This window comes from Peromyscus eremicus, chromosome 8a (assembly GCF_949786415.1).
Source record: "Peromyscus eremicus chromosome 8a, PerEre_H2_v1, whole genome shotgun sequence".
Lineage (NCBI taxonomy): Eukaryota > Metazoa > Chordata > Mammalia > Rodentia > Cricetidae > Peromyscus > Peromyscus eremicus.
The window spans coordinates 25,667,362-25,679,874 of record NC_081423.1 but is presented as its reverse complement, the minus strand read 5'-3'; the positions used below and the strand labels follow the sequence as shown (position 1 = coordinate 25,679,874).

The 12,513-nt window shown below is 36.0% G+C and overlaps 1 protein-coding gene across 1 annotated transcript in view; it reads left to right on the top strand.

Moving 5' to 3' along the window:
- The window catches only part of Gabra1 (gamma-aminobutyric acid type A receptor subunit alpha1), a 48,900-nt gene that overhangs the window by 31,473 nt on the left and 4,914 nt on the right, over positions 1 to 12,513 (top strand). Inside the window, exons 6-7 of the mRNA XM_059269256.1 lie at positions 965 to 1,108; positions 9,332 to 9,484. Coding sequence (XP_059125239.1) covers positions 965 to 1,108; positions 9,332 to 9,484 — 297 coding nt within the window. The remainder of the gene's footprint in view (positions 1 to 964; positions 1,109 to 9,331; positions 9,485 to 12,513) is intronic.

The window sequence follows — 12,513 nt, the reverse complement described above, 5'->3', positions numbered from 1 at the left end:
CATCTATCCTTTCCCCCCTCACTTCCTTCTTTCCTTCATTTCTATTCACGGGTCTCTAATCTGAGTGGATTAAAGACTTACGAACGAGAACCTCATACGGAAGATTTCTGGACTACCAGTGACTTGGCTTGTGACCATGAGTGAGAAGGAAGGTTTTGTAAGGTAACTTATCACCATCTTCGGCAGCAGCATCATGATTGTGAATATCTATACAAATCATCAGTTTAACAGGATGTCAGTGTGAGCCTCTGCAGCAACACTCTTCCACTTACTGTAAGCTTCCCATGGCTCAACGTCATATGTACCCAAGGTTGTTGGCTTTATCTCACTTTAGGTCTCATGCTTTCTACTGTGCATATACTAATCTTCTTCAACTACGTCATGCCTTTGTCTGAAATAAAGATAAATAAATAAATAACAACAACAAAAAAACCCATGTTGCCTATTGCACAATTTTTTTTCCCTCATGATCTCTGCTCTGCCCTCCTTCTGTTTTTAGGTCTCACATTTATAAAAGTGTTGGCTTGAACTTCTCTAAGTCCTTTTCCATACCTAAATGCAGACTTTCTCCCTCCATCCCTTCACCTAGTAGTGTATGGCTTTCTTGCATTAAACACTCTGCAGAATTACATGTTTATTTGGCTATATGTTTGTGTCTCTGTTACGCCAATATTAGCCACACAAAGTCAGCCACCTTGTGTATGTTTAATATTGCAACACTAGCACAGTGCTGTATCCATTGTATGAGCTTAACATGTTAGGAGTAGACAAGTGACTGAAAGAAAAATCTCAGAAAAAATATGTATTTACATTACCAAGCAACTGAATATGAGCTTTCATTTTCTGGCTTGGCCTCTGCAACAATGTGGCAGGAAATATGAAGCTGATGGAACAATCAGCTCATTAGGAGGAGTCAAGAGGCAAGATGCATAACTATGCTCTTTTTTTTCTCTCTCTCTCCCAGATGCTTATACAAGAGCAGAAGTTGTCTATGAGTGGACCAGAGAGCCAGCTCGCTCAGTAGTTGTGGCAGAAGATGGGTCACGCTTAAACCAGTATGACCTTCTTGGACAAACAGTTGACTCTGGAATTGTTCAGTCCAGTACGGGTAAGTTCCATCTGATTATTCTGGAGATGATGAAAGAAAAAATATCTAGTGAGAATGTAAGAACTCTGACTTTCTTAATGACAGAAAAGTCAGGAAAGGAGTGAACTCTGGGCCTCCAGTGCTCTACCTGCTGTTCAGTATCTCTGGCTTCCCTTGATTTCCATAATAAGCTGGTTCTGTATGATCAGGGCAGCCTGGGATATAAACAGAAAACTTGGGATAAAAACTGTTATGGATGAAAGTCTGTGCTACGTTGTCATGCCTTCAATTTTCCAACGGATTGTAGGAACTCTATACTATGTTGGGAAGAATAAATTAAACCAGTGCAGATGGTTGTCTGCAAGTCTTTGCACACAGTGTCCTTACATAAATACTAGCTGTATGTGGTCTCTAGGTCCCACTTATTGTCATACATCAAAGGATTGCATATAAATTTAAGCATTGATCATTACACACAGGACACACACACAAAATAAATTTCCTTATTTTCTGAGGCGAATACTGTCTCACACCTGAAGCCAGTGGAGGTATACAATACTGTTCATTCCGTTTTGGAATTAAAAGCAGATAAAGTTTGATCCTTTTAGTGTTGAAGCCAACTGTGTTCAAAGATTCTAAGGATGTTACAAAGAGTTAAGTAATACAAGGGACCATCTTGGATTATTTGAAATCTGATAATAAAAAATTACTAAATTAATTAAATTATTAAATAAATTAAATTATTAAATAAATTAATTAAAAATAAATTAAATATGGGAAATAAAAAATCAGAAAACTTATGCTTCCCCTCAACGTTCTGCATTTTAAATGTGTTCAACTGATAAAATATTTGTCAAGAGCTAATAATTATTTTCATACACATCTTACAGAAATTTATTTAATGCACTTGAATTTGTAAAAAAAAAAAGTGACTGAGTCATGTACAAAAACAGTGATGCTAATTTTATCAAGAAACCACCACCACCACCACTACCACCACCACTACCACCACCACCACCACCACCAACAACAAACAATAATAGTAAAAAAAAAAACTCTTCTGTTTTCAGATTTCATTTTGAGACCCTAAGAATGTTAACATTTTCAAGCAATAGATCAATCACTTAATTTTTTACATAAGATGTGACTTTTGCGTGTTTAAAAACAGTTCCTTAGGAGCTAAAATACTTATGCTTCTTGTTTTATAAGATGAAGAAGAGCTGCCCACAGCTTTGCCCTTATTAGAAATGCCATAGCATGGTGGAAAGCCTGTCTCTCTACTGTTAGGAGGATGTGGATAAACATCCTGGTGCTGCCACCAGAAGTCTGGGGATGTTGGGCGGCTTCTTTCTCCAGACAGAAACTTTCCCTCCATTTAAGGAGTCAGAACAGAATACTTTCCATTAACAATGAGATAGTGGCTGGGGATGTTTGTAGTTCACTGTGAGAGCACTTGCAAAGCATGAATAAATGTCAGGGTTCTATCCCCATACCTAAAAAGATAACTAGAAGTGGGTGTGAAACTCTAGTATAAAACACTGAGGAATATCACACTGTAGATGCTCAGATTATTGCATAATGGCCATTGCTCCAGTCTTAAATTCTTTTCTTTTCTTTTTCTTTTTTTGTCTTACAACATGTCCTGAAAAAAGATACCCAAATAAGTTCTGTTTACTTCTTAAAAATGGATGTTATGATAAGTCAGGTATCATGACTAGCACTGGAGTTTCAATGATAGCCACAACAAAGACCTTGCTCTTATGGAAGGCAAAGTCTAGGCTGGATGAACACATAAACTGTAATTATCAAAATGGGTGCTAAGTGCTGTGCTAATGCTTTTGTTAGGGCAGAGATCATTTCCATTTTCTTTATCCCTATTATTTTCTGTAGTAGCTATGGCAGAGGAGGCATTGAATAAATATTTTGTATAAATAAGGGGGAAATGTAGCTTAGGCTAATTGAGGAAAGATTACTATAGGAGGTAGATTTTCATGTTGGTAGCATATATCTCTGTTGGAAAACGGTAGCCAATATTCTAGGTCCTATGCATTTAGTATCATATAACACAGACCCACTTAATCTTTTATGATTGTGGTTGGTAATATCAAAGAGACAATCCCATTGCTGTAATTCACATGCAATAATATATACAAGTCTGGAAGACCATTTGGAGAAAAAGACTCTACTGTACTTCTATCCTTAATGACTGTGACCATACCATGACATCACTCTCCAGGACCAGATAGTACATCTTTAAACTTAATGGTTTTGTCAAATGATCCTTTGCTTACTAAAGAGTTATGCCAACAAAATTACAGGTATTCAGAGAAGAAAATCTAATTAAAAAAAAAGTAGACTGAGGCAAGTAGATAAGAGGGCAACACTTGGGTCACTGAGCTGGCCAACAGCATAGGTTGGGCTTACTTGGAATAGTCATTATGTAACTAAACATTGAGTATACCTGAACAGGAGGGGACCCCCACTTATTATTAAATATTGGGAAGAAAATTCTCAAATACAAGAGCTCAGTGTGATGTCCATCTTCAGCACTGCAATAACAAATGGAATTATCTATCCTTTGGGCCCACTTTACCTCATCAAGAATCTGTCTCTGCAGGTTTGAGAGAAGGAAAAAAGGTTTTGTCAAGGTTGTCAATACTACATTTCACACCCCATTGTGGAACCTTGAAGATGTTAAGATAGATGACACTGACTGCAATTACCTCCCTATTCCTGCCAAGAAACCAGAGAATGATGGCACTAGAACACAAAACAACAGTAACTAGATAGAAAAAGAAACCTTTGTCCACCTTAATATCCTTTGAGGGGCCTAGTCAATTCTAGATGGCCTTTTACAAGGTTAGAAAGTGGTATCCTGCTTACCTGTGAACACACATCATGCAATCCCAGTGGGATGCTTCATGTCCAAATACCTCTATATCACTTCAATGATGTGAGAAAGAGAATGGTAGAGATACTACCACAATATCTGAGATTTTTAGGTCAGTGATTTACAGGTCCTATACAGCAAAATGAAATAACTGCATCGGTCATTGGACAAGAATAACATCAGTATCCAGAAAAGAATAAGAAAGTAATTCATGCAATGGTTTTAAAGTTCAAGGACAACTTGACATTATCTTGTTTTCCAAAGCAAATTTCATCACAAGGCATGTTAGTAAGCTTGGAAAGTAAGCTGTTTCTCCTCAATTACTATCTTTTATCCTTAGAAAAATGACTAAGAAAAATGACAGGATCACCTTTCTTAAATAAGGAGAGTTTTCTAGACTTTGTCTGAAAGATACGTTCCGAGGTCAACATCATCAGGGATCATCTTATCTGACTGTGGGTCGAAGTGTGATCAACATTCAGGGATCCCATCTGTAAGGCCTAGTGCATGATCGCCAGAGAAAAGACTTCTGTGGTTTTCTTGTCAACTAATTCATATTTCAAATGAGAGAAAAGATCTAGTTAGGCTAAGAGTTCTATTACTCATTCATGTTCCCTTATTTCCATGGAATGTGGAAAAAATTCTTGTGAACTCAATGTTCAATAACGTTTTACAACTTGACTGAGGGTTGATTTTCCAAGCCAGAAAGAATATATATCTACTGCTCTATCCTTACACTGTAAATCTATCGTGGATTTAAGATTATAAGTACTGTCACACACGCTGTTGAATTTTATCCTCAGAGCATTCCAGGGAATAGGCTAGTTCAATAGTATCATATGATGTAGACAAATCAGGAGAGTGAAATCTAAGAAAACTAACCACGGTGGTTAACAAACATTTGAGAAATTCACTTCTAAACTAACTCCAAATGCCAATTTGCCAAATTATACCCACTTTCATTCTTGCATTCTCCTTAATCTTACTGTGTAATGTATCAGGAACTTTGTTACTTTTTATTTACAAACTTCCCTCAGGGTTGGATGATTTCTGAGGATATTTAACTTACAATTCTTCTACACTGTTCATTTGTTATGCTGAGTACATACACACTTGGTGTCTAGACTTTCAATCCATATTAAGATATGGGCTTTTTTTGTTTTTCTTTCACTTTTAAATGATTATAATTTGATTCTGATGTTGCTGCCACTTCTGTCCCTTATTTGAAAATTTTGGGCCAATGCTCTTTAGATTTTATTTAATTTAAGATGCTTTCACAACAGGAGAAGTCCTCCTATTCTTTCCTAATCTCTCAGGAAAACACATTGTTTATAATGTGGTATAATGTCAAATAGTAACTCCCCAGAACCATATTCTTTACAGACTCTTCACAAAAATGTCACAGTACAAATGACAAAAGATGATGGAATATATGTAGATACTTATCTTCCTGACATTTTGTGAAAGTTGGCATTTTTTCCCCTTTAAGCTGATGACATTTTTCAGGCTACAGTAGAATGAATAGTTAGGAATAATAAAGTGTACTCCTGGGATGGTCAAGCAACATGAGCATATATTTAACAAAGATCTCAGAAAATTGAGTTTTCATCCTATTAGGATACCTTGCTTTTCTTTCTATTGACCTTGAAGACATCACCAACAATATAAAGAGACATTCAACTGAAACTACTTAAAGTTGTGCATAGCATTCAAATGGAGATTTTAAAATGCAAATCTAGTTTTATTAATGAGTATAAAGAACACCTGTAACTAAAGTACCAAATACTTAGTAAGTATTTAATAAATGGATGTTGTCATTACTACCAATTGATGAATGAAGAAATGGTTTTCTTCTGTAACACTGGATGCATTTCTTTTGTCAATACTTCTCCAAGTTCTGATATTGGTGAAGAATGAAGAAAATTGAGAAAGGAACTAAAATTTATTTTAGGGTTTTTATGGAAGGTCCTATTAAAGGAGTTATTCTTCATTCAGTTACATTGCAGTTTTATTATTGTACAGATAAGAAAACTGAGACCTATGGAAAGTCCACATGAGGTGCCCAAGACTATATAACTAGAAAATAGATCTGAGTATCAAACTCAAATAAACTTATTTCCTTCCAAGGCTAATACAATTTCCCCTCAGGACATTCCTTGCTACCCTGCTAAGGATCTGGTATTTGGGCTTTTCTCAATCCATCAATGAACAAAATGTTTGGTAATAGAAGTCAAATAGAGTTTGCTTGGCCAAGATACAGAGATGTTAAGATGTATGGAAAGGCATGATCCATGTTAATACAGGGAAGAGATTATTCCTTACTGTGTGCAATGCAGACCATTTCTATTTTCATTCCAGGGAAGGAAGCATCACATGATGTTGTTATCTAGTAGTTATGTAAACAGGTGCTTAGCTACTCAAACAGCGGCTTTTTTTCAAATATTGTAAAGAAATTAGAAAATACAAGTTGATAGCAGAGAATTGATGTGGCTCTGACTAGGAAGAGCAAAATGTTCTTAGAGTCTGTCTCTCCTTTAGGAGGACTACAATTTTACAGAGAAGATGAAATGAAAGCCATGAAATATTTACATGTTGATATGCTGGTAGTAATCCCAGATAAACTGTTGGAACAGTGTGAAATTTCCTCTGGGAGGCAAGTTCCTCCTTCTTTGAACTAGAGTTTTAGTTCTTTCCTCCTCTAGTGTAGGATTATTTGGGAAATTTAATTCTGTGGGGTCTATTGTTTTAGGGTCCCTGTTTCAGGTAAAATCTAGAGATAGCTAAATAATATGCAGTGCATAAGATAGATTTTAATAATCACAAACAATTATTTGGTTCCAGATGCAAATTGTAAGTTTGAGAAACTTTGACGTAGATAATTTTATATGTTAGCTTTCTACTGCTGTGAAAAAAATACTTGAGGGCAATATTTAAATTGGAAAAAGGTGGGCCTTGGCTCAGGGTTTTTCATATGTTAGTCCATGATTGGATGGTTCCATGGGTTTGAAGCATGCTGCATATTAGACTATATGACACCAAGGCTGAGGCAGATTAAATCTGCTCAGCTCAAGAAATTTGGAGTCTCAGAACAAGAGGGACTTGTGGTTATTGAAATTCTCGGGAGTGTTGCTAGTTAAGCTTATCTTTAAGGACTGAAGAAGCAACCACAGACTAATGCCTGTAAGTTAGGACAGCAGCAAAATCACTCTAAGACAAATTTATGCATATTTGCATACTTAGGCTTCCAGCTTCTTGGCTCCTGGGTTGTTCAACCTACATTCAGCGTAGGTCTTCACCTCTTAGCTCCCTGAGTCATTTCCCATCTTCAGAAACACCCTTGCTGACACTTCCAGAAGTGTGCTATACCAGTCCACTCAAGTTGGCTACCAAAGTTAATCATCTCAAGGGAATCTGTTTAGATATTTTAAGTAGGAAGGATATTATAATCACAAATAAAAGATCCCTGTACATTTGAAGGTAGGAAAAAACTGGAGTTAGATGCCACTCGTGGCACAGAAGACAGCTGATAGCTTATTGTGATTAGTCTCCAAAAGAGATGGGAATATTAACCATGAGAAAGTAAAGGAGAGCTGAAAGATGCTGCAGAGGTGAAATCAAATGTCCTGATAGAATCCTCTCCTTCTAAACCACCGTTTAATATGTGAAGACTAATCCAATATACTATTGGCATTGATTAGACAGCTATGTGCTGGTCAATTTTTTTTGAGGGAAGTAACCTTGTATGATTTTTTTTTTTCTGGCTGTGTAACTCAGGCTGGACTAGAACTTGCTGTTCTCCAGTATTGGAATATTAGGTACATAACTGTGCTAGGTGAACTGCAACATGAATTTTAAACATAACTGTTGGTGGAACATGAAAAGCTATTATTTGCCTTTTTTGAATTTTGGATTAGAAGTCCTTATTTTTGGAATCAAATTAGTTTCACTGCCCAGTTGGCAGGCATTTTTACACCCCCATAAACCCAATAAGAAGAGAGATGGAGAGTAATCTTTTCAACCAAGAAAGATTAAGGGAGGGACCTGAGGACAGAGGGATACCTCATTTACTTAAGAATAAAAAGGAAAATGATGATTTGACCCATAACTCAGTAATTTATGGAGGAAATAATCAGTTACTAAGAGAAGCCAAAACATAAAAATGAAAAAAAAAAAGGTTGTGAGAGTGTGTTATCGAGAAGGGAGATTCATGACTGAATTCTCTGAGTAGAGTAAGCAGCCATGTATGAGACTGATGAATACTGAGCCAGGATATTTGAGTTATGGAGGACTTGTAGTCACATTACAGGAGCTGAAGTCAGATACCCAGGGGTGGTTGTTAAATGATAAATCAAGTACTGAGAAGTCTAGAATGGGAAGAAGGGGGCTGGTAGGGAACTACTCTAAGAGGGATGAGGATTTCTTATTCTGAACACATCTATTTTCTCATGTTTTCATCCACATATAGATTCTATGTGAATCAGGCTGAACATTTTAAAGAGTTGCAATTGAATAAGGTCTAACGTAAAGAAAAATCAACCCTTCTACAGTTTGTGTTGTTTAGCTACTCTTTCAGACCAATAAAACAGAAAAATCTTAGAGAGTGCCTAGTATTGTTTCCCAGGTCAGACTAGGGACAGAAACAAATCCTAAGGGTGGTTATAGAGCTATGGATGCTGTGTAGCTTGAGGACTTGCCCTGTGTGTGGGATGTCCTAGGTTTCATCCCCAGTACTGAAAAAAAAATACTAAGAGGAAAAGAAAATTATTATTATCAGTATAGATGTCCTTGTAAATTCAAAGAATGCTTTATGTGCCTGAATATTTGAGAGTTATGTCTCCCACATTCTGGGAAATAAATTTTGAGAAACAATGGAGTTAAGCTCAATATTAATTTTCTCTTTCTGACCAAAATCCATCACTAATCTGAGATTCAAGGAAGTCTTGGAACTAAAACTCAGCTGTCCCAACTTTCATATCAAAGCACCTTCAGCTGACATTCCAAATCTGCTTTGCAAAGGCTACACTTGAAACCAGGTCTGGTTTTGTTTGTTGGGCTCTCTAAAACATCACTTTAAGGATCAATCTGGAAATATAAGCTCAACTTTATCCCTTAGGTATATGATACAGCAAGGGTAAAAGGAAAGAAGAATCACAAGAAGATTCTAATACCTGTCTTGTCCTCAGAGAGAATGTTTCTTTTCTCTCTTGGTCAAAGGCCTTGCCCTCTAGCATATTAATGTCATGTAGAAAACAAGATGTGTCTAACCTCTAGAACTTTGCTTCCTTTGAAACCCTAAGGAATAATTTCTTTTCAGTGGCAAATTATTCAAACTCACTGTCCATTTCACCCTCTAGGAGAATATGTGGTTATGACTACTCATTTCCACTTGAAGAGGAAAATCGGCTACTTTGTTATCCAAACTTATCTGCCATGCATAATGACAGTTATTCTCTCACAAGTCTCCTTCTGGCTCAACAGAGAGTCAGTACCAGCAAGAACTGTCTTTGGTAAGTGGCAATCAATATATATGTGTATGGGTCTAGAGGGCATTTATTCCATGATTGTGACATTGCAAAGAAAATGAAAAATATGTCACTCTATGTTCAAATCTGAACTTTGTATGATAAAAAGTTTTGAAGAATTACCATTTCTATTATGGTGTGATTTTAAAACTAGTGTTTTTATACAGAAAACTGTTTTGTTAATACAAATAGAATGGCTTAATATAAATTTAATTTGGTGTTTTGACATAGAAGATAGTGAAATAAACTTCACAATCACTTACTAGATTAAAAATATAATAACCTAAAAATTTAAATCCTATATAGCATATGATTTTTGAAAATCTTAAAAAAATAGCAAGAATACTTTCTTATATTGTTGAAACCAGGATTGCATTAAGTAGGGAGAGGTCATCAGTTAATCTAGCAATAGATAGACACTTCTTTTTACCTCTCAAGCACACCCCTAAAGAGTTAGAATTCTATTAGAGTCTCTAAAATAACCTGAGCATTGCAAGTTAAGGCAATAGAATAGAAAGATATTTGAACAGTAAACACCCTTGTATAATGTGAAAACCTACCTACTGATATATTATTTTAAAGTTTACATTTCATAGACAGGAGTGTTTCCTGACTGAATCCCAGCCACACCATCTCAACTGTCTTTTTCAGACTGATGAAAGCAATATTTGTTACAGTTAACTTATCCAGTCACTTAATCACTGGGTTTTTTTGAAGTGCACCAAGTTATGGCGCTGTTCTGGAAATAAAATATGGTAGTAAACTATTTGCACACTATTGCCTTCTTGAAATACATGCTTGAATTGAAATTTTAATGATCATAAAATATGAATAATTATGTGATTTTATACTAGTTGTTTTCAATGTGATTCACCATATTATATTATTTAAACCTAAAACATTTCAGACACCATTATTATGAACATCGTATTAACTTGAAACCAAATGAACACAAAGTTAAATTATTCATCTCATGTTAGGAGCTACTAGGGGAGGTGATGAGGAATTAAGATAAAGTATGAGCTCCAGATTCCTTGTACTTCATGGTAACACAGAACCATCACTTTTGTTTCATACTGCTACATTAATCCAGCACATGATTGGCTCACTCTGGTCTGCGTCATTCATTTAGAAGTAATAACCACATGCTCATTGGTGGAAGACATATTCATCCAGGTTTCCTCTACAAGCAACTGCTATGTACCTGCTATGTTGAAGGCCACATGTTCCACACTGAAAACCCTTTAAACATGTGCAAATCAATTCATATGCAGAGATTCTGATGTCCCTAATGCCCATGGTGTTTAAGGGATAACATATCAGTTCTCTCTAAAAGAGAAACAGACTCTGCCCCATCACACCAGGAGTGTCTTGTCTTCTGAACTTAGCAATGCTCGCAGGTTGAAAACCATCTAATCTGTTCTCTGGTCTTCTGACAACAGCTTAAGCACACAACTAAATTAACCTGCAAAATGATTTCCAGCTGCAGAGTAAATGAGCAGTTCATTTCAAATTCATTTTTACTTGTACCCATTTGTCAATGTTAACAACCGTTGAATACACTAAAGACTGGCCTCCTGAGAGATTCTTAGCTCTGTATGGGCATTCCATCTGAGCCCTCATCACACCAGGAAATAAACATTGAATTAAATGCATGATTTAGGTTTTGGGTCTTGTTTTATTTTATTTCAGAAGAATGGAACCAATACTATAAGGAAATGTTTTTTTCCTACCTGTTTTTCCTACCGAAGACTATCCTTTCTATTTGGAAATTCACCAAAGTATTTCAGTGTTTTATGAATCCAAAACATTGCTTATAACATTTTCAATGATCTTATACCACAACGACCAATGACCTTTTGGTGAACATAAGTGTACAATAGTAAACTCAGCTATAGCAAATATTTCTGTGTGCAAAGTCATATATTTGTGGTGTTTAAGTTCAATAGAAATCACAAATACAATTTTCCTAGCCCTTTAGCCCTTTAACATTTATTCAGTACATGTTTCTGTTCCTTTTAGCTTGAACTTAGAACATTCTTCTGCGCTCTGTGGATGCCTAAGAAAGTCCCTAGTATGTAAAGAAATATCAAAAGAGAAAAAAATAATCTCACTAGAGTTATAACAGTTTGATATAAAGCAGTCCAAACTGAGGCCAAGCCAATCTACTTTATGACCTGAAAATATGATCTTTTTGTCTTCCTATGCTCTCTTATTTGCTGGCAATGCCATGTAAATTTGTTGCTTAAAAAGATCCAAGCTTTAGGTTTAATTTTACCCAGTAATAGCTATATAACATTGGCCTTTTAAAATTCTTTGTCCGAGCTCCTATTTCTAGTCAAATGCAAGTACAAGGAAGGAAAAGCAATGTTTAAATGGATCCACAGGAAAGGTAAAATAGTAATTGTCAGGCTTAACCATTGGAATTTAATAGCCATGTAACACATTTTGTTTCTTTGCTTTTTTTTTTTTTTTTTGGTTTTTCGAGACAGGGTTTCTCTGTGTAGTTTTGCGCCTTTCCTGGAACTCACTTGGTAGTCCAGGCTGGCCTTGAACTCACAGAGATCCACCTGGCTCTGCCTCCCGAGTGCTGGGATTAAAGGCGTGCACCACCACCGCCCGGCATTTGCATTTTTATACGAGAGTAATTTCAAATCACACACACACTCACACACACACACACACACACACACACACACACACTCACCTTAAACTATTCTGTACTAGTCTTAGTTTACAGGGGTTTTGGGGTAAGATAATTAATTTCTAGATTACTCTCAATATTTGCATATCTAAACTGAACATTATAAAACTGGAGTTTATGGTAGTAATGGTACATGAAATAGAACCAGACATTTTCCTTCATAATCATTAATATTTGCCTTAACCCTTTGGCTAAGAATTAAATATTTTATTATATTATCTTATTTAATACTCCCAATAACACTGTGAGTTAGAGTTAATAAAATCAATTAGCAAGGCAGAAATTAAAAGCAACAATCCAGAAGCCCGAG